Here is a 26,593-nt window from a genome sequence, read left to right on the forward strand (position 1 = left end):
TTTTCTATATTCTTTACATTGGAGTTAATTGGGTAGAAAAAAAGTCCTTGGTTTACTTTATTCTATTCAGATAACTATTTTCTCCTGATATAGTATTACTGTTGAAATTTTTGATGATAAAAATATCCCTATTCACTTCTAATTATTTATTTTCCTTTAATTAAATGCCCAAAGAATAGTTTTCATCTTTTCAAAGTCTGATAGCTATGCTTTCTTTTTTTAACCCCCTGAGACAGAGTCTCACTGGCTGTCTTGGAACACACTACATAGACACGGCTGGTCAAACTTACAGACACACACCTGCCTCTGCCTCCCTAGTGCTGGGTTAAAAGGTGTGTGCCACTCTGCCCATCTGATAGCTGTTGTTTCATATTGTTTTCCTGAGCCAGTTCCCCCAGCACGGTATAAACACTTTCCCATGGTTCTGATGTACCATTTTTGCATTTGTTGTATTCTGTTGCTTGGGAGTTTATTGTTTTTTTTTTTCTTGGTTTGTTCTTCTCAATGACCACTGTTCTACAAATATTCAGTCATCTCTAGCTCTTGTATGTGGTATGTTCACTCCTCTCTTTTATAATTTCCTTCTATTCTGCGCTGTTTTCCCACCTGCACCTCCTTATGACCTGTCACTGGCCTAGCCACTAGCTGCTTCTCGTACATTATGGAATACTTCTGCTTCTATTGCAAGTTCTTGCCTGAGCTCAAGCATAGGTCTATTCTTCATATACATGGTTTTCAAGCTTCCTGTTAGCGAGATTCATTGGCTCACTTTGAGATATTGGGCTGTTTTTCATCTGCTGGGTGGTAGTAGCTTCATGATGTTCATTCACTGTTCATAAGGAATTTGGTCTGACCTTAATCTTGTTTTTAATGAAATGCGTTTTTTTTTTGGGGGGGGGCTATTTTCGGAGTCACTTTGGGCAACATGAGAAGCCAGGACAGTTCTCCCCTGAGGCTTGTAACCTACAATCCCTCTTCTTAAATGTTCACACAGTAATACAAAGCGCACTGTTATTGTTGCTTTAAGGTTTATTCATTTTATTTTGGGGAGTGTTTTGTTTGCACATGTGTACATGCACCACATGAGTGCCTGGTGCCCACAGAGGCCAGAAGAGGGTACCAGATCCCTTGAAACTGGAGTTGCCAATGGCTGTAAAGCTGTCAGTTACTGGAAACTGAACCTGAGTCCTTTTCAAGAGCAGCAAGTGTTCTTTAGGACTGAGCCAGCCCCTAGTCTTCTGTTTTATAAGATGGCCTACTCTGTATATAAATACAGAGTATAGATAGACATTTCTGTGTGCTTTCTATTGTTACAATAAAGACCACGGCAAAAGCAACCTGGAGAGCAAAGGGCTTACTTCCTCTTACAGGTGCAGGCCATCACTGAGGGAGAAAAACTCAAGGCAGGAACCTGGAGGCAGGAACAGAATCAGAGACCATGAAGAAATGTCTCGTACTGGCTTGCTCTTCAAGATTTGCTCAGTTTGCTTTCTTATATACCCAGGATCTCCTGCCCAGGGCTAGCAAGCTAAGCCCTTAGTAAGCTAAGCCCTTCCACATCACCCATCAATCAAGAAAATGCTCCTTAGACTTACACACATGCTAATCTGCTAGAGGAATTTTCTCGGTTGGCCCTTCTCTTACGAGAAAACTCTCCAGCTGTGTGGCAAAAACTAACCAGGAGAGTGTCCCTTCCTATCTTAATTTTCTTTTGTGCTTTTCTTTCCCGGCCACCTGTTTGCCCACTCCAGCAGCTGATTTTACTCTTACCAGTTTTGCCCAGAACAGGGTTTTCCCTTTAGATCAGGGCTTTACATTGTAACTTCTCATGCAAAACAACATAGCAATGTCAGTCCCTTTGCACACACCAGCCAGCTAGGGTCTTTAGAATTTTTTCCCCCAGCCCACCTCACACCCTGTCCTCAGAAGGCCCCTTGGTGCTTTCCAACGAGTACCTTAGGCTCCGTTACTTGCCCTCACAGAGGCCGACCTCACACAGGCTGTCAAATGATCAGTACACGTGCTCACACCTGTGACCATCTCTTGTACCTGACCTGCAGGGTTGAAGCTTTCTTATTCTAACTATTCTGTTAAAGTTTATAGTAGCAATCATGGAGATGAAAGCACTGTGTGCTGTGTAAGAAATGATGAACTTATTTTGTAGGCAAGGTTTCTAGTCCTGAAAGTTCTAGGTGAGGCCCCATGCAACTCAACAAATGGCCAAGATTGCAATGTGTGTTCTACAGTAGTGTCTACACCCAGCGAATATTCCAGATCTGTCATCTCAGCTGCACGCTCGGACCAAAGCACAGTATGCTACAAACTGAAGGTTCCCTCATTTCACCCGACATGTGCTGAAGCGAAGCCCTTAACGCTGGTGAGGTGATGAGGCTGATCCCTGATGTGACAGGGTCCCGTGAAAAGACACAGGAGAGCTCTTCTCTTTTTCTTCCATGTGAGCACAAGGAAAGAACATGCCTACCGGCAGCCAGGAAGTCCCTCACAGGGACTGAACTCATAGCGCTGAGGTTTCCGTAGAAAGTACATTTCTATTGCTCACACCACCTAGCCTCAGGTATTTTGTTTTATCAGCCTGAGAGAACTAAGCCCCAGGGCAATGCCAGTCATTAAATTAATGGTAAAAATACTGAAAACAGCAAGAGCCAAGACAAAGGACAGTGGATTGGTGACTCCCTAAATATCTAACAGGACTTGAGAATAAAAGACTGCCATGTCTCTGTGGTTGGCCGAGAACAGCGACAAGGGAGAAATGTCATTAAAAAGAACATCTAACCATAACAGAACCTTTCTGACAAATTTGTCTTTACTCACCTTGTCGCAGAAGACCTTGATCTGGCAGTACGCTCTGTGGACGGGTTTATTGCTGCGGTTATTGTAACTGTATGTGTCAATCTGAATCATCAAAGGAAGTCCTTTCACGCCCTTCTGGGAGGAGAAATCTGTACTCAAGCAATTCACTGTGATGAAAATCTGAAGGAGGCAGAAAAAGAAGAAAGTTCACAAACTGCCATGCAGAGGACCTTCAAAGAGGGAGGCAGGCAGGCATGTGAAGTGAAAATCCTACACAAACCTATAAGGACAACTGATAACTGTTCAATACTCTCCCATAGAATCCTGCCAGATGCACAAAACATTATATGGCTGTAAACTTCTAAACAATTTGCTTTGATATTTGAACTTGAAATAGACAATTTAAATGACTGTCTAGAAAGCACATCACTATAAATGAGTTAACTAGGTTATTTTCTTGGTATATTAAAATCGCCACTTCTGGGGCTACAGAAATGTGTCAGCAGTTAAGAGCACTTGCTACTCTTGCAGAGGACTAGGGTTTGATTTCCAGGACCCACACGGTGGTGCACAACTGTTGTAACTCCAGTTCCAGCGGATCTGAGACCGTCTTCTGGCTTCTATATGCTCCTGGATGCATGTGGCACACATACATACACTCAGGCACACCCACATACTAAATTAGTCAATTAATCTAAGAAGTTGACACTTCTAGTTATAACTTTCCCTAACCTCTGACCTGCAGGATAAAAAATAATAATAATTAGATAACTATTCTTTTTTAATAGAATAGCATTGAAACCCAGTTATGTTTTGTAAAACTTCCTTCCTTGACTGTGGAGCGTGAGGTCTGTCTGGAATAATTTCTTATTATTTAATATGACCTGGCACCTAATACAATGCCTAGCAAAGAACTCACTAAGCATTAGATAACTGAATTTACAGGAATCCCACTAGATTGCAAGTCAAAAGCCCCTACTTCAGCTTCTAGTAGCATTAACCAGCTAAGGGGCCTCATACATGTCACTCAATACTTGCCATGTTCAATGGTCCCATTAAAGTGCCTGCAAGCCCTCTCCCTGAAAAAGAAACTCTAAATGCTAACCTACTCCACATTAGTGAAGAAGAGGAGCTGGCAAAGGCAAGAAACGAAACAGGAGGGATTAAATAACAGCATAAACATCCTCCTGTTAACAGGAAGTGGTGGCACACACCTGTAATCCAGCAGTCAGGGAGCTGAGTCAGGAGGATCATGAGGACCAGTGCAACCTGGGAATTATAGCAAGATTCTGAACAAACTAAATCCTCATCTTATAACATGTGGCATCAGGAAATGCAATAGAAAAACTTTTAAAACCTTCAAGCTAACAAACAAACAAACAAACAAAAAATATACAATAGAAATGACATGATGCCAACAGGACAGAAACTCTAATCAGTTTTTGAGAGTTCTATTTGATTAACAGAATAAAAAACAAGTTTCACTGTAAAGGATTGGTAAAGACAGAGGATGAGTGTAAATGAGCTAAAAATGACCCTGTTCTACATAATGGTGGGTCACAGCCAAAAGATGGCATTTTCATAGTTTGCATCTACAATTCCCCCAGAGATGAGTGCTGTTAGAGGCTATGAAAGCTTTAGGAAGTGGCCTGGCTGGGAACTCTGTCTCTGGGTCCTATGTTATATAGCCAGCCCCTGGCTCTTGGCATGCTCTCTGCCTTCAGGTCCACCTTGATCTGAACAGCCTCTGCCACACACTCCTACCATGATGCCTCCCACCCACAATGCACTGGGACCTTCTGAAACTCTGGGAAAAGAAAGAAAAACAAAACACCTTTCTTCCACTAAACTGTTTCTAACAGGTGCTCTGCTCATTGTGACACAAACTAATATAGACACTATGTAATAGTGATTTTTATTGGAATGAGCAAAGAACACTGACAAGAACTAGGAGGAAGGGTAGCAGGGACAGGGGTGGACTGGGACATATATTATTATGTGTAACACAAAGTTTCAAAAGTGTTATCCCATCAAAAGTGGGCTTTTGATGGATGTCAAAACCTTTGTGCCTCTGTGAAAGTGCCTAGAGTTGCCCTGAAGGAAAATGAAGGCCACAGAGTTCTTCCTAGGTACCGGGCTGATCTGTTTGATACCCTGTAGACTTTTAGTAATTTACACCACCAGGCATCTAATTGTCAGTGCTTCACCTCTTCACACATCCTTTTACCTGTGAGCTCCTCCTTCTGCCCATCAGGGGTGTCTAAGGACATTTGACAAGTTTCAATGATGTGCTAATTACAACAACTTTGCCAGCTGTGCCACTAGCTCCCACCTTTCTAGCCAAAACCCGAAAACAAATACTAAAGGTACTCTGTCTCACTGTACGTCTAGAGATCTAATGTGTGGGTACTCTGAGAGACATTGGATTTGTGTTAAAGAAATGTTTTCCCATCTGTTTGTCTTTGAGACAGGGTCCCCTTGGCAGCTCAAGGTCACCTGAAACTTGAAGCTCCCTCTTTAGCCCAGGCTAGTATTAAACTTGTGGTGATCCTCCTGATTAAGGCTCTCTAGAGCTGGAATTACAGGCATGGTGTACAATAAATTTTAGCGGCTTTGTACACAGACACAGGCATAGGTGCGTGCGCACAGGAAGGGAAAGAATAACTGTATAATACATAGTTTAATTTCCCTACTTTGCTCTTTATATACCCTGTAATATCATGTTATATATTATAAAAATAAAGAAAAGATACTTTTAAATATATACATTCATTTCACTCATTCATTCTTTTCATTCATTTATTCAGTCTATAAGTATCCATGGAAGCACACAGTGAAGCACACAATGCATTAAATGGTGTAGGATCTTAGAAAGAGACAGAAGCTAACAATTCAAGGAGAATGCAACCAGTGTTCAGCAATGACCATCATACAGTGGTCGAGTACAAGAGAGGTGTGAGCAGAGGTCCCGCAGAACAAAGTCCTCAGCCTGGAGGAAACTAGTGAAACATAAGCCACAGATACTCTAGATTTGAGCAGGGGCCTCACAGAATCTAAAGAAGCCTGGGGGCATGGGGGTGAGATCAACTGAAGATGCAAATGCCTGAGTAATGAAGACTATGGCAGGCAGGATGCATCTTCCAAACTTCCAGCGTAGAAATATTCTGTCCATAACAGTCACAGTAACAGAAAATGCTACCTTGGAGAGTCCCTAAATGACAGAGAAATTTTATTTAACATTCACTTAAGCAGCAAATGTTTTCAAACATCTTAAGTTTCCTGAGGCTGCAGCAACACAAATATGCAAGCTCTGTGCCCTGCAACCACAGAAGGCAGGGGTGAGATGGGGTGAGAGATACGTGCTGGTGTCTTAAAGATTACAGTAGCAACGTGACCACTGATGTGATGGTCAGGAAGGAGGCGTCCTTTTCTAGGCACACTTGACTTGTTCTATTGCTGCCAATGGGATGATCTAGGCCAGAATGCAGTTTTGTATCAGCAAACAAAGTGCTCACTCTGCTGAACTAGTGGTTGTCCCTAATTCTGGCCCTGCATTTCACAAAGATCTCCCTGATGTAATCCACCATCACTCCAGACTCCATCTATAGGTCTGCCTAGTAGAAGAGAAGACAATGTTCTGGTGGATATTTCCTACATGACTGGCTTGCTAATTTGCATGTCATTCACTGAGGGTCAATGATAGCTAGGAAGAAAAGCTAATTATGGTCTGTCATCTCCAAGTCTGACCTAAGAGAGCTAGAGCAACAGATCATGACTATTTACAAGGACCACTTAAGTAGCCTAGTCATCTAGAGCCAATGAGATAACGGATGCTCACTGGCAATAAATAGACTCAGTCATCCTTGGAGGAGCCATAAAAGTCAATCACCCTGTACACAAGGTCCTTAAAAGCCAATAGAGTTCAACAGGGAGATATTTAGATTTAATGCTCTTAAAAGAGAAAGGTCTCCACAGAAGGCCCAGAGTGGCTCAGACTCAAGGCAGCCTGATCCCATAAAAGGAGCTTGCCTTCTGTGCTGGCATCTCTCGGGTCAGCCCAGCATGCAGGGTGCTGTGCTGGGCTCAGCAGCGCTTCCTTCTCCTGGCCACCTCCTGGAAAGCAGTTTCAGGGTCTGATGGCATCAATCACATCCTGGCTGTGCCACACTCAAAATCCAAATGGTTGAACTTTAACGGAAGTGGGGGTGGGGCGGCACAGAAGGCTGTTAACTGAAACCTTGGCCGAGGAGCTGATAAGCATTTGCTTCTTTTTGCAAACCCAACCATGTCCCACAGCTCCACCAGCAGTAGGCAAACACAAGAGCAACTTTCCCCTAAGTTGACCTACAAAGAACCCAACGTAAATGTGTTGCAGAGCTGAGGACAAAGCATGATTTCACCCCCTGAATGTTCATCTAAATGTCAAGCACAGAAAGTTATTTCTAGCTTCAACAGGAGCTCAGGCTATGCAAAGAGCAGATGGACTCGGTACATAGCTGACCTGTCTCTGAGTTACACACAATTGTGCGGCCTCTGCTTACATCCTTCCCAAACCTCAGGTGGATTCCTCTAATTCTAGAAGCACACTTTTCCTTCTTCAGGAAGACTAATTAAATCTTGTGCAGTCAGGCAAATAATAGACACCATTTCAATTTCCTCACATGTTCAGAGTGAAGCAGATAATTTTTTAGACACCTTCCCCAGAAAAAGCAGTCTAAAGCATGTGACTTTTTAAAAATAAAATCACTTGTTACATGTGAGTGACAATTCCCCTTTTGTGGCTTCGAACATAAAAGTGACTTTGCAGAGGTCTCAACCCCAGCTGCACACCAGGCAAATAAGACAGTTTATTAAAATAAACACAGCAGGGAGCTTCAGAGCCAACCCATGATCTCATTGTTAATTTCCACTGTTTCTTGGGCTTTCCAATAGAAACAGTCAACCCTATCTTTAATTGATTTAATTTAGAAAGCAATTTAAGATTTAAAACTAAATCCTCACAACCATGATTCAGTGTCATGGATTTATTTGACTTCATACAAATTGAATTTTGTACTTGTACTATCTTTCTGGCTAAAGGCTATTTATATATTAATGTATTTCCTAATACTCAGGATCCTAAAGAACTCATCTAAAGAATCACACAGGTTTATTGCAATAACCACAGGTAGGGTGTGCACCAAGAAATAAGTTTAACACTAGAACCCATTCTCCCTTCATAAATATTATATAAATAAGTAAGTGTGTTGGTGCCAATTTCTCTCCTCTTTTTTCTTCTTCCTCCCTCTCTTCCCCCTCCTTCTTTCCCTTTCTCCCTCTCTCCTCCTCCCACCCCTCCTCCTTCTTCTCTCCCCTTCTCCTTCCTTAGACAGGATCACACTATGTGGCTCTAGCTGTCCTGAACTCAGAGATCCTCCTGCCTCTGCCTCTGCCTCTGCCTCTGCCTCTGCCTCTGCCTCTGCCTCTGCCTCTGCCTCTGCCTCTGCCTCTGCCTCTGCCTCTGCCTCTGCCTCTGCCTCTGCCTCTGCCTCTGCCTCTGCCTCTGCCTCTGCCTCTGCCTCTGCCTCTGCCTCCCAGGTGCTGGGATTAGTTCTTGGTTCTTATTAAAGACCTTTAGATAGCTTCCTTACATTTTGTCATTTTTCTTCCACATGAGTGCAGATGGAATGACAAATGAAACAGGCAAAAAAAGTAAGAGTAAACTCTAGCCAAGCAAGAACATAATAAAATGTGAGCTATCGCTCACTTCACGCTGTGACTCACCCAGCAGTGACAAGCATCCTCCTGTGCTGGCAGTGTGCTCAGAGGTGAGGATAGCAAGGCAAGACCAGCCCCCACACCTGCTCTCAGGCCCCTTTGCTGTTTTGTTCAGGATTTCCTGAAGCCTCCGATTATACAGCACTTGTAGATATGATTACTGTATTTCTTTTTTTTTTTGTTTTATCTTTCATTCTTACAATGTATTTATTTTTTACACATGCTACAAGTGCGTCTGAATACACACAGATGAACATTTGAGTTGCTCTCACATTCTACCCTGCCATGGTTTTTCTGTTTTTCCACCACCAGTGTGTTTTCTGTTGTTGTTTTCAGAGCACGTCAAATCTGGTCCATTTCAGGGCACTTCGGTCTGCTGTCTCTGCAGATCCACGCTGGACGACTGGACGACTACCCCGCCCCCTTTGAGACTTCAGTTCAATACTAACTCTTCAGACACACAAGCCAGAGTTACTTTTCTCTCCTTCCCATCCAGAGGCATACTTGACTGCATTTCTCTTTTCTGTTTTCTTCATACACTGAATAGTATTTGAATTTAATGTGTTTAGTTACCTGTTCCATGAGGGCAAAAGCCCAAAAGGCCATTTCTCTGTCTCAGGTCAGCTTCATTCTCCCAGGCTCCTCATCAAGTATTCCTTATCAAGTTCCTCATCAAGTTCCTCATCAGGTTCCTCATCAAGTATTTACTCAATGAGTTAAGAAACATAATTTTTTTCCAAATATGCATTTTTCCTTTATGCACAATCGTGCTTTCATAATAGTACCTAGAAGCTGAGACTGACAGAGTAGCTGAAGTTGTCAAGACAACACAGCGGGTCACTGCTGACCGGATATACCCTCTGAAACTACCTGACAGCGTGTCTGCGTGTCCATTTACCTACCTAGTGACTGAGGTAGCAGTATAGCTACGATAAGACCAACAACATACTCAGCATGATTGTCTGTCTGTCCGTCCAGCTAACCACCTCCCTATCCACACATGCTCACACCCTTGGAAGGGCTACAGATGAGAAGCACAGAGGCTCTCTAACAGCAGGCCCTGCTCCCGGGACAAGAGCACTGCTCATGCCCAGTTCTAGTCAGTGTTGTGGAACAAGCATAATTAGTTGAACAATACAAACCATACTTGCTATGAGAACTTGCAAAGAAGTAAAGAGCTTAACTGGGAAGGCTTCCTGTAGGAATCAGGGGTGAGAACAAAGGCTGCGGGATGCGGAGATCCCTGGAATCAGCATCGAAGCTGCCCTGGGGCCCGTGTGTCATGCGTCAAGTGGGACAAGTAGGTGTGGGCCACAGTACCCAGTAAGAGGCCCAGTGAGACCTGAGAAAAGCAGTGGGGCTCCGGAGTGGCAGGGTTCACACCCTTCCAGAGTAGGTGAGAGAAACATTAAAAATGTAAGACGAACCTGGGCCAGGCAGGCTAGTAGTGAAAGGGCACAGGGCTCCCCAGGGAGCCAGAGGCTTCGGCTACAGCCTCCAATGCAAGTGGTAAGTGGGGTCACCTGCAGTAAGGGGGTTAGAAGATGTCAGCTTTCTCTACAGCTGAGAGCAGGGTGAAAGTCTTGAACAAAAACAGAGAGAGAGAATGAAAGAATGAAAAAAAGAAAGAAAGAGAAGGGGAGAGGGAGGGAGGGAAGGAAGGAAGGAAGGAAGGAAGGAAGGAAGGAAGGAAGGAGCAGAAGGAAGCTCCTTCAGCCAGCCCTCCTTCTTGCAGACCCTGTCTTTTGAGAGGCTCTAATAATCCCCACTTTGGTGCTATGGTATTTAAATGAGGCCATACTTTTCAACCGGAAAGGAGCCATACAAGCAAAAGTAAGGAGCTTCCCCAACCTCGCCACCCACCACACAGCCCACAGCCAACCTCCATGATGCTCATCTTTGTAACTGTTCTTCCTCAGAGCCAGAGCAGTCAAGTAGGCCACCCCTGTGCACTGCTCAGGTAGCTCTAATGCACCACAGGGGCCCCCAACCCTGCTCTTTCAGGGGGACACTACCCTATCCTGGCCAGATTTTTCCTCAGGGAGTTTGTAAAGCCAACCTCAGATGACTCCAGTTTATAAGCCTCAATGATTAAACAAACATTAAATCAAGGTAAATTTATTTTTAAAATATCAAATCGGCTGACTGGTGGTGCATGCCTTTAATCCCAGCACTGGGACGCAGAGGAAGGTGGGATTTTTAGTTCAAGGACATCCCAGTCTAAATAGTGAGTTCCAAGACAGCCAGAACAACACAGAGAAACCCTGTCTCACCAAAAAAAAAAAAATAAATAAATAAAAAAAATAAAATGATTAAGTCTACTTCTCCACAGAACTTAGCAGGAGGGATGTCTAGGCCAGAGAGTCCATTCATCTCCAATTTTCACTGTTCAGCTCTGCCACCCCATTGGATCTTACACAGCAGCATACTAGGATGAGGAGGGCCTTGGACACTGCCTAACAGTGACTGCTTCACACATTGACAAGCTCCCTGTTGTGGGAATTTAAGTGTAAATTCAGTCAACTTTTTGGTGGTTTTGCTTTCTTGTCCTCTCTTTCTCTCTATCACACCCTCTCTGGATAGGGCCTCATATATTCCTGGTATGTGTGTGGCTGGTGATCAAAACCTGGGCTTTGCACATACTAGGTGAGCAGCCTAGCAACTTAGCCACATCCCCAGATCTAAAAACTTTGTAATGCTCTAATCCAATACAAAACTCAAAAGGCACCAAAAGCAAAACTGCAAACACTCTCCCGCCCTTGCTCCCCAGTCAAGTACCTCAGTGTACTATGCAAATGTGAGTTCTGTCCTATTCTGCAAAGGGCAGAAGAGAACACATATTCCCAATTCTCACTTTTCCCACATAATGATGAAATCTGATAGCTGTGTCTCTTTAAAAATGCTTACATATAGAATGAGAAATCCCCCCCCCCCAATTAGGCTGTTTCCAGCTTTTAGTTTATAACCAATGCCACTGTGAATGTCTGTGTGGTTTTTGTATACAACTGTACACAGGAACATAAATTTGCTGCTTAAGTTGTTTTCTCCAGCTGAAAGTGGAGAAGAAAAAGCCATGCCTCAGTGGTTCCTGCCTGTGATACCAGTGCTGGGAGGTGGAGGCAAGAGTCTTGGAAGTTCACCTTAGTTCCAGGCCTGTCTTAGCTTCTCTGAGAGCAGGACCTGTGCCTGGCCAGGAATCCCATCTCTCAAAACTGGTATCTCATCTGCTGCCTCAAATACACCCTTGTCTCCCTGGCCGTGAGAGTGGAGATGTCCCTTCACAGTCCTCCCAACATAGACCAGCACTATGGAAGGACTGTGCTCAGCCTAGACTTGCTTGGCTCTGTTGTGCATTTGCTGTGTTACTGAGGTAAGCTACTAACTTCAACTCACTCCTCAGATGAAATCTGTCACCTGCTTAGAAACACGAATAATTGGATAATACGTATAAAGGCCTAGCAGGGTGCCTGATATATAGCAATTGCTGAACAAATATTAGTCATTGTGCACACAGGCACACACCATTATGTCATGAAATCCAAGTGTGTAATCCAATTCTCTGCACAACACAATAGCTTATAGCTGTGAAGTTCAGAGCCGTAAGTAGAATGCAAGGCAGAGACCATGGCTGCTCCACACTAACAAAAGATCAACTGATATCTTCGGTGAGATGCCATCCAAAGATTACTCCTTGTTCACAAGCATTAGCTCCAGTTTTCCTGTCAGCCCTTACCTTATAAAAGAGGAACAAAGGCAAGGCTTTGTTTAAGTTCAATACCACAGACTCCAGCAAATGTTTGTCTTTCCCTTTTAAAGCTCCCTCTGCCCACACCACGCCCCAGCAAACACATAAAAACGCCATTTGCCCTGCTCGGCTGTGTGTAACTCAATCCTTCTGAGACCTCTCCCAGGAGCCTCTCCCAGTGCTCTCTTTACTTTTGAGACCATGGGATGCCCTATAATATTCTCTATCAGATAACCTGCTTAAAATCGGCCTAAGTTAAGCAAAATACTAACTTAGTCTAAGTGAATGGTAACTTCTGCACAAACGGCTTTATCTTTTAACTGCCGTAGAAGCTCCCTAAGAAAAGGCATCAACTTCCTGTTGATGCTGTGGGGTAGGGAACCAGCAAAGTTATGAACCTTGCGCACCCGGAACTATGGCATCCTTTAGGCAGTCCATTCGCTCTCTCTGTGCATTCTAAAAACCAATGTTTGCACATCTTGTCCCCTCCTCTGGTGTCCAGGAGTTCAAGGAAGAGTTCAAGGGAGAGTCCATTTAGAAGCATGCCCTAGGAAGGTACACCATGACTACCAAATTTAGATTTTTGTAAATTACTTTTCAGATTTATGCATTTTATTCTATGAACAGAAGTGTTTTGCGTGTGTGTGCGTGGTGTGTGTATGTGGTATGTGTGTGTATGTATGTATGTATGTATACCATTTGCATGGCCCAGGCTCTATGAGTTTAGAAGCATCAGACCCTTCAAAGCTGGAGTCACAGATGGTTGTGAGCCACCATGTGAGTGCTGGAAATAGAACTTGGGTCCTCTACAAGACTAGTGCTTTTAACCACTAAGTCATCTCCAGACCCAGAAGTTTAGCTTTCTAAGAGCGCTGTACTTGACACAGAGCACCAATAAAGCAGGGTGTGATTGCACAAGCCTGTAATTCCAGCACTGGGCAATGGTGGCAGGATTATCAAGAGATCACAGCCAGCCTCTGCTACATGGAAGCTTGACTCAACAACAGCACCTGTTAGACATCTCAGATGAAAAAAGAAATACTGGAAAAGAGACAGCTAGATGAGGCTGGAAAAATGATTCAGCAAGTAAGTGCATTCAGTGCTCTTCCAGAGGATCCAAACTTGGTTCCTAGCACCCATGTTTGGAAGTTTACAACTGCCTATAACTCCAGTTCAAGGGGAATCTGACAGCCTCTTTTGGCCTCTATGGGAAATGCATACAAACACACACACCCAAATAAAAATTAAAATGAAAAAGTGAAAGAGGAGGAGGAAGAAAAGAAATAGCAAACCTGAGACATGATAGGTACTGAGTTTAAGGATAGCTTTTAATTAGCATAATCTCACTCACCTAAAGTAACTATAAAGTTGTACAAGATTAAAAAATTCTGTTCTCCCCAATTCACTGCTTTCTTGTAGTGAAATGTCACTGCCATCACAGACCTGCTCTGTTAACAAGCTGTCTCTTAAACTCAGAAGGACTGTACTGTCCATTCCTGGCTCACATGCAGGGACTGGGCGGGGCTTGCTCACCACTAGCTGCACCTTGAGAGAGGAGCACCTGAAGGAAGAAACCAACACACAGGAGGAGAGACAAGGGAAGTTGCTCTACAGGACACAGGTCCTCAGATCTCTACACACTGACTCTGCCTACTTGCCCTATAGTACAGGTGCTGCTAGGCACTGCTTCCCATTGGCTTTTGTCTTCCTCAGAGACAGATTTACAGATGGATGAAGACCTCTTATCTTCAGTTGTCATCAGCCAGCCATCTCAACAACCACTCCTCAAAAAACAGCCTCAGGTTTAGATGACATCTTTTAAATATTAGAGCAAACTCAGATACTTAACATTAATTAGAAGTAGACTAGTAAGGAAGCAGGGCTCAGGGGAAATGTCAGCACGCCATGGCCACAATCACCTGATGGGTTTCTACAGGTACAAGCTTACAGACAACTTTTTATTCTAAATCCTCTCTCTCTCTCCATTCCTCCTCCTCCTCTCTCTCCTGTGGGGTGTGTGTGAAGGTCAGAACAACTTGCAGTGTGTTTGCTTATTTGATTGCTTAAGTTGCACATACCTTCATCTTCTCTGAAAATAATCTCCATCTTAGTTTTGTTTGTGTGTTACATGCTGGGCCTCTTGCATGGTTTTGAACAAAAGGAAAAGAACAAAAAGTCTCTACTATTCATGACAGGAAAAAAGTATAAAAGAAAAACACAAGCCCATAAATGTGAAAATAAATTTCAGGATACCAGAGAAAGAGCTAGAGAGGTGAGTAGATAGAGAATAAATGTGTAAAGGTAGAAAGAACCCAGTTAAATACCTCAGAACTGCAGTCTTGGGAAATGCTGCTCTTTAGTGTGTACAGAGTAGAAAGACCCGCTAATGTTAGGCTATTCAGAGCACGCATGTGTGAGTGGGCACGTACACACACATTCAGCAGAGATTGTTGATGTCAAGTTAGTCTACACACATACAAGCACTCAGCTGAAGAGAGCAAAATATCTGAAGTAGTAGCTACGTCCATTCTGGTCAATGGTTTGGGGTTTTGTTATTGTTGGTGGTGGTAGTTCTTTTTGGTTTTTCAAGACAGGGTTTCTCTGTGTAGTCCTGGCTATCCTGAAACTCACTATGTGGACCAGACTGGACTCAAACCACAGAGATCCACCTGGCCTCTGCCTCCTGAGTGATGGGATTAACAATGGTTTTTATGATACAAACAAGTAATGCTCCAGGGCATAAGGATAAGGAAAGCTCTGGGCTCTGAAGTGTTAAAACAGCACACCAGCTTTTCTGGGGGCCAGCTGCTGTGGGGCTGAGGATGTTAAACATGGGGCCTGTGGCCAAGCAGGAAGAGTCATTTAATCCGCTTTGCTGAGGAGGCGAAGCTGATGCCCATCTTCCCTCCTGGGCCCATGTAAGTTGCACTCTGCAATTATTGGAAAAGGAAAATTATAGCACTTTTTTTTTGGTCTCATTGTAATGGATGATTTGCTTCCATGAGGATGGGTAGGACAGGAGCCTGAGGGTAGCATCCGCCCTTCCATCTACCTAATCTTGCAGGACTGGGATGCAAATTGGAAGTTGAGATGCAGAGAAATGTCCTCCATGACATCTCTTAGCCCTGTACATCCAGTTGCATCCTAAACATCTGTTGATACAGACATGTTTCTGAAACTCTCTTCCTGAGACTGGAAGAACATTCACTGGTAATCTAATAATAAAAGGATGAATGGGACACATAAAGTCCTTAATTGCAGCTAGTGGAAGGTATTCAGGCAAACAGGACAGACAGCATCAAACAGGAAGCCTTGTTCTACCCTGACAGGCAGAGACGCTAAATCCAAAGGCAGCAAGGAATACCCTACTATGCCAGCTTAATATTACTGAATTATTTTAGGTTGCTTTTGTTTGTTTGTTTCAAGATGGGGTTTCACCATTTAGCCCTGGCTCTCCTGGAACTAGCTCTGTCCTCAAACTCATAAATATATCGGTCTGCCTCTACCTCCCCAGTACTGGGATTAAAGGCATGTACCACCACAGCCTGGCAGGTTTTTCTTTAAGACTTGTCAAAAGAAAGGCCAACAAGATGTCTTAGTGGGCAAAAGTACTTGCCACACAAGCTTGGCAATCTGAGACCTGTTCCCACAACCTAGATAGGGAGTTAGGGATGCTGGAGTGTCTGTAATCCCACAGTCCTCCTGAGAGATGGGACGCAGAGACAGGAAGTTTATGTCCTCCTGCCTGGACTGTGGAGGGTGACAGAGACAAGAGACCCTGACTCAGAGCAAGGTACAAAGAGAGATACAACTCTGGGAAAGTGTCCTCTGAGCTCTACATGCATGTCCTCACTCCTGTGCACCCAGGCTCACACAGAGAGACACATTAATAATAATAATAGACAGTAAACAAAAATTTTTCTAAAGAAAGATGTAATAGACTCGTCTTTAGTGGTGGTGAAGGAGAAATATTTTTTAATTCTTTATTAATTACACTTTATTTATTTTGTATCCCCCCTGTGGTTCCCTCCCTCCTTCTGTCCCAATCCCTCCCTTCCTCCCCCCTCTGCATGCATGCCCCTCCCCAAGTCCACTCTTAGGGGAGGTCTTCTTTTCCTTCCTTCTGATCCTATTCTATTAGGTCTCATCAGGAGTGACTGCATTGTCTTCTTCTGTGGCCTGGTAAGGCTGCTCCCCACTCAGGAGGAGATGATCAAAGAGCAGGCCAATCAGTTCATGTCAGAGACAGTCCCTGTTCCTATTACTATGGAACTCCACTTGGACACTGAACTGCCATGGGCTATTATCTGTGTAGGGGTCTTAGGTAATCTCCATGCATGGTCCTTGGTTGGAGTATGTCTCAGGAAAGACCTCTGTGCTCAGATTTTTTGGTTCTGTTGCTCTCCTTGTGGAGCTCCTGTCCTCTCCAGATCTTACTGTCTCCCACTTCCTTCATAAGATTCCCTGCACTCTGCCCAAAGGTTGGCAATAAGTCTCAGTATCTGCTTTGATAGTGTACAGGGCAGAGCCTTTCAGAGGTCTCTTTTCTCCTTCTTCTGATGTTCATCCTCTTTGCCTTTCTGGATAGGGATTGCACTCATATAGACATATAATATAGGATAAACCTACTAAAATCTGTACACCTAAAGAAACTAATCAAGAGGGAGGACTTTTGCTATGCTCAATCCCTATTGAGAAATATTTTTTACTGAATTAAGATTCTTCCAAAATATTGGCTGAAGAGGGATTTTTTTTAAAGACTGGGGAGGGGGTGACCTCCCTCATCCTAGCATTTGCTAGAGTAGGAAGGCGCAAACACAAAACAAAGGGTGTAGTGTGCTGGTCTCCTAATATGGTAACAAGGCAAAGAGTGCAAGGAATTCTGCAGCACTCTAATGCTCACGCTGGTCTCCTGTATGGTCTCCATGACAGACATCCTAGCACTCAGGGACTAGGTTAACCTTGGAATCACTATGGAAGAGAGAGCAACACTGAAGAGGCATGGGGCATTTGAACTCTCCCTGAAAACCTGAGAAAGAGCTGCAGGTAGGGCTGCACCGTGTGGGTGATGTCACCGTCGCAGAGATGCTCTGAACCAGTACTCCAAGCTCACTACTCTTGAATGACTCAACAGTCTTGTGTGAAAAATCACCATCTTGGAGATTTGTGCTTGGCAAACCTGCTTTCTAGTACCAGTGTTTGACTTTAAAGAGAAACTTAAAATCGGAATGCCCTGCAGGTGAGAGTCATGTGAGAAAGTAAGGCTCAGAAGCTGTCCTATCATAACCCTCTGGGTGGGACCTCAGGCATCTGTGGAGTGTTTACCCTGACTCCCCACCATTCCACAGCTCAGCAAATAAAACTGAGGAAGGGGACATGAGATGCTGGAAGCCGGCAATGCCTGTAATACCAGCATTTGGAAGGCTGAGACAGGAGGATTGCTGTGAGTTCTGAGCCAGTCTGGGCCACACAGCTTGGCTTAAAAACCACCCCTGTCCCCAGAAAAAATAAACACAAATGCTGGAAACTCTGGTGCCAGGTCTAGGCCACAGCTGTACCTCACTGCAGGTGCCTTCTGCTGCACTGGCCAGGACCCATGCCCACCTGTGGGGACAGTGGGGACACTCAGAACTCCACCATCTACACACCAAGAACCTGAGACAATGCACAGTGCATGGTCCTCCAGACTGCACAGACCCCGAGGGGAACAGGTCCTGTCCAAGACTGTTTAGCCTGCTTGAGTCACCTAACAGAAAGCCACTGTGGCACAACCGGAAAAACCGGCTCTGAGAGGTGGAACCTTGCAGCCACTAGGCCTGAAGCAGGCAGCCAGCTTGGGACCATGGCCAGAGCCTGGGACCACCACAGAACTTGAGCACATTCCTGGCCAAATGTTGTTCATTACTAAAGGAAGCTAAATAACTCAGTGTTGGTGTCCTCTCCTTTCTCCTGCTTGCTCCAGAGGAAAGATAGATGCAGGGCTAAGAGGCAGGGCTGCGTAAGGTCCTCAGAAGCAGAGCACTTGCCTAGCACATGGGAAGTCCTGGGGTCAATTTTAAGGACCACACAGGAGTGTGCGCACACACAAACAATAAACACAACATTAGAAGAGGGGCTAAGGAGAAGGCCCAGTGGGTAAAGTACTTGGCACATACACATGAGAAACATTTTAAATCTCATTGTGTTGCTACCTCCCAACAGTGGTAGCTAGCAAAGACCTGAACCTCGGGTGGATGCCATAGTGTGTAAAAATTCAAATGTATACCCAGGGCTGGGCAGAGAAAGTTCCAGAACAGAGTAGCACTAAGGATAATGTCACTCATCATGAAAGCCACTTACAACCTTGCAAACTTAGGCCCAGTGCCTCTAGAATTCTTAATTATCAAAATAATTCAAAAACCTGCATCTAATAATAATAATAATAATAACAATAATAATAATGATAACAACAACAATAGTGATGATGATGATAATGATGAAGCCTGGTATTATAGTTTAGGCCTATAATCCCACACCCCAGAAGGTAGCACAGGGAGACCCTATCTCCAAAAAAAATGTTACAAACAAACTAAAAACTCTTTATTTTTAAACATGGGTGAAAATGTTAAAATTTATAATAATTCATAAATGCACAATATTAACACATGTGCTTTGTGGACCATAGGTCTGTGTTTTCTGGCCACCAAAAAAAAAATCCCAAACATCCTGTGATATAGACTGAGCTGCTGAGACCCCCTCCTGAAGCCTGCAGATATCTGTTGGGTATAAACGTAACAGCAACCCCTGAAAAGAAAACATTTTCTGTATGATATCACCAATCCTCCCTGTTTAGCTGACAGTCTTTCCCACAACTGCTATCCTAGTGTTTCTTTTGCAGTCTACTTACTATAAAATCAGTAATAACCATTTGTAACATTAAAAAGCTTACTTATCACTTAAAACAAAAGACATTCACTAAAAATAGGTATTAAGGAAATAAAACAAACACTACTGCAGGAAGTATCATAAAATATTGTCCAAGACCATTTGCCAATGTCTACAGAAAACCAGTATGTGTGCCTAGAAGTATACCTGTGCACATATGTGCAAACTCACATACAGACAGGCACACATGTGCACACTCATGCACACAGACATACATGTATCCATCCATGCATACATAAAGTGAGCACTTGTATATGGCAAGTGAGTGGTGTAGAATGAACTGGCTGCAAGATCAGCTAGTGTAGCCCCAAATCAACTATTCCATCAGCTTCCATGGAGCCTGTCTCTTGGGATGTCCACTTCTCTTTCAAAGGTCCCTACTGAAACAGCCCTTAACTCACTTGTCTCTACCATCCATTACAGCAGACTGTAATACTGAAAATACGGAGAGGACTGTGGTGCATGTTTAGAGCTAGCTTTAACACTCTAGGACATCTTCTGTGGCAAAATCCCATTTTTCTTCTCAGTAACCATGAAGTGGATATGGCCTCCCCCTGGTCACACTGCTGATTGGTTACTGGATCCCTTGCTGGATCGATATCCCCCAAAGCCTAGTAAGATGCCTGTAGAGACATTTGTTTTGACTGCCAGAGATTCCAGCACATCCCAGTACTGTGCCCTAACACAAACCCCTTTTGTGCAATAGTCTAGCCTCAAAGAGAAACATAAAGAGCAGGGGCCAGCACAGGCTAAAGAAAGATAGGTGGCAGGAGCCGTGGAATGGCGCAGACAACCTCAGTAAGCTGTGACAGTCTCAGGAGTAGGGAGAGAGTTGGAGAGGTCTCAGGCAGCCAAGAGCACATGGTGTGTGCAGGCATGCCAGAGACACATTTTGCCTGAAGTTCTGTGTGAAGCATTTTGTAGTAGGGCCTGTTCCCTTCTCTGGAACATTCTCCAGGCTGCACGGCTGACTTGTCACTGAATGCCCATTTGGGTCAGCTTTCTTGGGCCTAAAGCCAGTTTCACCTACATTGTTTTATACATGAGCGGAATGAGACACTGAGCAATTCATTTTCTTCTGGAAAGCCTGCTTGCAAACTCCCAGCCAGTTTCCTCTCTCACCCAGCCTTCCCGCTGAGGACAATGAAGCATTGACAGCCTTGTTTACATTGACCTCCTCCTGAGATGAAAGACAAAGTCTTCTAACACTCTCCAGCCGGTACACAGGTACACAACTGAAGCAGAAAACAAGCTTAGGTTTTATCTGAAACATCCTTTAAGTGCAAAATGAGGCTGAAGAATAAGACACTGAGACCCAGAATGAGCTTTGGGGTCTTCAAAACAGACCTGTGGCTAGAGAGCAAACAGGGCTATCTGTGGAAACACTTCCTTATCCAAACCAAGGTAGGGCAGGCATCTGTCCTTGATGCCTGTTTGTCAGAGACATTACTTACCCCTGCATGTCTCAGCTACACTTACACCCAAAGAAACAGAAGAGGGTCAGTCAACAAAGAAGTGTTTCAAAGTCAACGTGGTGAAGGTGATTGGAAGCCCTACTTCTGGAGCTCTGCTCCTTCAACTACTGAAGCTGTATGTCGCTACTGTGAAGATACAAGCTTCCTGATGGTGGCATAGAGAAGCCGGGGGCTTACGAGACTCCAAGTGTTAGATGCAAGTTCTAGACTGGAACATGTGGCCTGAAGAACTGAGGAGGGGCAACATGGCGGCTCATCACATTTTTTCAGAGCAGAAGCTCACACCCCACAACAAAAGGACAAAGGCATGAATCCTCTAAAAGGGAATATAGCAGGGCCCCAGTGCTTGGGAGGAAGATGCAGTTGAATCTTTGTGAATTCAAGGCTGGCCTGGTCTACAAAGAGAGTTCCAGGAGAACCAAGGCTGTTACACAGAGAAACTCAGTCTTTAAAAACCAAAATAGACAGACAGATACATACATACATACAGATACATAGATAGATACACAGATGATAGATAAACAAATAACTAAATAAATAAATAAAATAAGAAAGGGACCATGCTCGTTTTCTTCTTTTTGACTCAAGTTTCTAGGAAAACACTACACAGGGTTTTGAACAAGTCTTCATTCATTAAGAGCCATGGTAGGTTTCACTAACCTTTGCCTCTTCATTCACATCCCAGGTGAAGGAAACAGCATTGTACGCGATCTCTTCAATGTTTCCAATGGTGTTGAAGCTCTCCTTGTAGTCAGCTATGACAGTGAAAGAGAAAAAGGGCTTAGCAGGGTGGTAGCCAGGAGGAGAGGCACAGGCCTCTAATCCCTGCACTTGGGAGGTAAAGACAAGAGAATCTAGAGTTCTGGGTCATCCTTGTAACAGAGACCAGCCTTGGCCAGTACATGAGACCCTGGCTCAAAACACTCACACGCCACACACATACATATGCACCCATGCACGCACACATGCTTGTACACTAAAGTAAGAGTCCCTCGATGACACATTATTTGTCAATGGTAAAGTTTTGGATTTGCCTATTTTGCAGTGTGACAAGCTACATATTTCTGCTTACAGAATTCTACGGCTGAAAAAAAATTTACTCACGTCTTTTTATTAAGAGTAAATCTATGTGAACCATGTCTTTATCTGATTTGATTATTAGGTCTTTTTTTTCTGTTCACCTTCCTACTTCCCACTTTTTTGACAGCCATCCCCTGCTCCCCCCATACACACACAGGGACAATTTTTAGAAGCAAAATATTCTGCCAGTCAGGTGATGTCACTAAAGGAACTGCAGTAGAGTGAAGGCTTTCCATGAGCAGTGATGGTGATAGAGATCAAACACACACTAAGCACACACTACACTGAGGCACCCCCATGCCAAAGAAGGACATTTCTAAAACTTATCTTAGTACTCCAGAGCGTTGCGTTAATCTCACTTGGCTGTCATCACCTGACCACTTTGGGCTCTGTCCTATGGTCACTCCTTACACAATATGTTATCTATTCCCTTATAGTATGTGTCTATTCCCTCATACAGTATGTAGTGATTCCCTTATAGAGTAGGTATCTATTCCCTTATGGTATGTAGCTATTCCCTGTCATCCCGTTAGACTCCCCATGGAGTCAATAGAGATCAGCATGGGTGCTGTGTACTGTTATGGGCATGTTGGGCTACACAGAAAAGCCCAATTTGCTTATCTCCAATGATGAAACTGGTACCTCAGCACTGCAGGAAGATTCCTTATTGCTGGGAGCGGAATGGTGCAGGAAAACCCACCTCATGCTCTCCAGACTCCCTGGGATAGGCTGGCTGGTCTAGCCTCAGTCTGAATTCTATTTCCCCCTCTTTCTCGGATCACCTCTGCTTTCTATGATCCCTGAGGGGTTCAAAGCAGTTTGCTGAATGCTGTGTCTTCATTTCATCTACCCTACATGCAAATATCTGCCCACATGCACCTAGCCAGCCTAGAATCTTCTTGTGGAGAGTGCTAACTTATTTCCTTTTCACTCACTCCAGTGGTCTTGCCTAGAGAACCTCAAAGCAAGATGTTTCTTTTCTTTTTTGGCATTGTTTTGTTTCTCTGTGCCTTGAGACACAGTTCCACAAGTATAACCCAAGCTGGTTAAACTTGTCCTGAATGCTGAGATTACAGGTTTGAGCTGTCATATCCAACTCCAAACCTTTATATTTTAAACAAAGCACATAAACTTTTAGCATAAAAGTGTGTATATTCAACATAGGAAAGTCAGAGACCATGAATAAATAAAAAAAATTAAGGACAACCACAGTCTACTAACCCACAATTAACTGCCTTTAAACTTTATCTATGTGCTCTTATCTCTCATCTAGCTCCTTTTCTCCAAACATGTAGATATTTTTATACAGTGATTAATAAACATCTTTTTCATTGCTATATTGTTTTGCTTGGCTCATCTCTGGTGTCTTCCATATGTAAAACCTTCTGTAAAATTATACGATTGTATCAGACCATGTGTCATGGCTTTATTCTTATTGGTCACTCAGCTGACAGCTGACAGTCTGCTGCCCTACCCCAGTGTTTCACTTCTTTTTACAGCTAAATTTCATTTAAATTTAATTATATTTTATTAAAGTAAATTCTCAGGGGCAGAAGTATAGCTTGCTGGTAGAGCAAGGGCTAGGAGAACTTGGGTTCAACAGCTAGCATTAAAACAAAAGACATTTTAAAAAAGCATATTTCCGGAAATAAGTTTTTTTGTTTCTTACTTTGTTTTGTTCTGTTGAAACAAGGTCTCACTGTGTATTCCTGGCTACCCTGGAACTCACAGAGATTGCCTGCTGCTACCTCTCAAGTGCTGAGGTTAGGGATCTGAGCCACTAGACCCAGCTATAATTTTAAGGCTGATTAATTTTGCCACACTGGTCCAGGGAGGAACAATTTACACTTAGGGCAATTATGTCTTTTCTTCTCAGATTGTCTTTTTTCCAAACTAATATTCAAAACATTATTTTAATCTGAAATTCCTTGATTGCTAAAGGCGTTGAATAGTCATTCTTGTTCTCTGGCTATTTGCATTTCTTCTTATTATTTTTATTTTTGTAAGTTCATTCATTTATTTTGGCTTTTCTAATTTTATTCTTGATACACTTTTCTCTTAGGGTAGTCATGATTTTAAAATAAATACTCAAAGGCAAATGAGGGGGAAAATCAAAAGAAAAGAACATTACCCCTTACAGTTTCTAAAAAGGCTTTATGTTTGGGACGATCACAAATGCACACCTGTGCTTTCTGCAGGCTTCCTCTATGAGAGAGAGAAGAAAGCCAAATTTAAATTTGAATTCCATGATTTCTTCACTAATCCCTTGCAAGATAATCTTATAGTTGTTTGAGAAAAGAGCAGGTAAGATCAGCTGTAAAGAAGAAATGTCACATCTAGAAGTTAAGACAAGAAAGGTGCTTAGATTGACACTGTGGAGTCCTACATCACAAGGCTTCATTTTTCCAGTTTTAATTTCCCCCAAAAAGGGCTGAAAAAAAGAAAAAGAATTTCATACCACTTGTCATATAGAAACACACCAGAGTCTTCTAATATGGCACTCAACCAATAAATATGGCAACCAAAATGCTCATTCTGTGCCAGGAAATGTCCTCACTAGGCCCCTAGTCTTATAGTTCTTGCAATATAGAAAATAGAACACAACTAAATACATAAACATAAACAAACAAGATAATTATTCTAAATCTGCCTGATTTTTCAAAGAAGTCTTGAATGTCCTTTTCTCTATTTCTTACCCAACAAAAACAGAAAAATAGGATGAAGGCAGTTCTTATTAATTATGATAATTTACACTCAAAAGGACAATCACTAAATGCTCAGCTAGTAAATCATGTCGAAATAAGTGGAATCACGGGGAGGAGTAATTCTAATGAAACTAATCCCATTGATGCCATGGTGCCAGCCATAAAGCCACATCTCCAGTCTGAGGTTATCATGTCCTGAACATCCAAGTCAGGCCAAGTAGTATGGAAATACACAGCCACAGACATCATCCAGGGTGTGTCAGGATGCCCCAGAGCAGTATGGTAATTCATGGATTCTCGGGGTTTAAAGACTATCTGAGAAGCACATTTTCAAATGTTGGAGGCCAGCATAGGGCTTTGGTGAGACATAGGCCACTGCCAGATATTCTCAGTCATGAGCATGGAGTGAGGCCAAGACTACATTTCTGCCAACTCTCATGTGGGGCTGGTGGGGTTCCTACACTTGAGAAGTCTTGACTCTGTTGTAAAATGGAATGGATCTTTTGGGTACTTCTGGTTTTCACCACCATGATCTTAGAAAGCACATTAGTTGGTGGTGCACGCCTATAATCCCAGCACTCAGGGAGACAGAAGCAGGTGGATCTCTAGGCGATCAAGCCCAGCCTGGTCTACAAAGAGTCCAGGACAGCCAACGATACACAGAAAAACCCTGTTTGGGAAAAAGTAAAAAGAAAAAAAATATACATTAGTCTTTATTCATGAGGTCCATGTAATGGTCTATTCTTCCCCACCAAAAAAAAAAAAAAAAACCAACAACTTTTTTTTCTTGATGAACAGACACAAGGCTATACAATGGCGGAGGACTTATCTAACCAGGAACACTTAGACTCACTCCAAGAGGTCTATCCTTGTACCTAGAGTGGACTCAAAGATATTGTTTCCTTCTGATAAAACCACTGTCATCTCTTGGCAGTCAGACCCAAAGACTCCTGGAATGATAACTGTGGTCTAGTTAAGAACATACATGTTCATGCTGGACAGGCCTTGTGCCAATGATGAGGTCTGTTTTTGGAATAATTCCTGAGGTAGCAATCAGTATGTTTTCTCATAGGGAGAAGCCAAACTGTTTATGGAAGTCAAAAAATCTGGTAACTAATTAACTATGATTTGAATTCAGTTCTGTCTGATACCAACAGCCGCATTTTTAACTGCAATTTCAACCACAAATCATCAGCAGATATTGAAGCACATACTTCAATGGCAACTGCTTTATGAGGTGCTGAGGGAATGTATGGTGAAGGAGGAAAGGAAACTGGGCATTTGGGGACTGTGGGAAGTTACTTACAAAGGAAGGCAGGAATAGGGTACTTTGGCAGGGAATGCTGAAATGTTTTCTTCAACAAGAAAATATTTTTAGAACTTGCTAGCATGAGAAGGCTGAGTGAGAAGGTCAAGCTAGCCCATCTAAGAAAACCAAAGGCACTGGTGCTGTGGAAAAATGATGAGTATGCCCACATATTTGCTTTCTTTACTCATTTCTTGCAAGTTATATTTCACATAGAAATTATGGGATGCAACTATTTTTAATTTTGAAGGAGGTATGATGGTGAGTGAATCCTTTTGCTATCTTTTGCTTTTATCTTTTGCAGATAATCAGTGGTCTGTTAATTGGGTGTCTTGTTTTAATTCAGACTTTTGAAGGCTGAGGCTCCTGCACCTTAATTAAGCCTCATGTGCTTGGAGAATTATAACTACCGCTTTTAATTATTATATGTATATTGTTGGAGATTAAACAGTGTGGTATAATTAATACAGAAGATGGCACTCTTCTAGAAGCTGTAGATTCTGTCTGGACTAGTGAAATAATGAAGGTGGAATGCTAGAGATGAATCTAGGAACTGTGCCAATTCTGTGCACAGCCACATCAGCTTCATCAGACGCTGTGAGAATGTGGCATAGTTGATATGTTTGGGAGCTATGATTCAACAGGCCCATGCTCAGGGTGATAGATACAGGAAGGAAGCTTTTAGCTGGGCATATGACCTCTTCTCCATGACCCTCAGTGAGTTACCTCTGACATCAGAGACAGTATCTAAAGAATGTACAGCTGCTTCTCCATTGTGGACAACAGTCAT

At 43.2% G+C, this 26,593-nt stretch overlaps 1 protein-coding gene across 1 annotated transcript; it reads right to left on the reverse strand.

The window, feature by feature from the left end:
* Positions 1-1,354: 1,354 nt before the first annotated feature.
* Positions 1,355-26,593, reverse strand: LOC132652516 (grainyhead-like protein 2 homolog). The gene is made up of 4 exons (XM_060378615.1): positions 26,530-26,593; positions 21,373-21,542; positions 2,833-2,991; positions 1,355-1,411 (listed from the first exon to the last, which is right to left on the reverse strand). The coding sequence occupies exons 1-4, from the start codon at positions 26,591-26,593 to the stop codon at positions 1,355-1,357; spliced, it is 450 nt and encodes a 149-aa protein (XP_060234598.1).

This window comes from Meriones unguiculatus, chromosome 2, assembly GCF_030254825.1.
Source record: "Meriones unguiculatus strain TT.TT164.6M chromosome 2, Bangor_MerUng_6.1, whole genome shotgun sequence".
Classification (NCBI taxonomy): Eukaryota; Metazoa; Chordata; class Mammalia; order Rodentia; family Muridae; genus Meriones; species Meriones unguiculatus.

Coding starts and splice junctions, on each gene's coding strand:
- LOC132652516 (XM_060378615.1), bottom strand. CDS start 26,593: ATGACTGTTGTCCACAATGGAGAAGCAGCTGTACATTCTTTAGATACT. Junction 21,543..26,529: donor TACTGTCTCTGATGTCAGAG/GTAACTCACTGA, acceptor TTACCTCCCAAG/TGCAGGGATTAGAGGCCTGT. Junction 2,992..21,372: donor ATGTGAATGAAGAGGCAAAG/GTTAGTGAAACC, acceptor TGCCTCCTTCAG/ATTTTCATCACAGTGAATTG.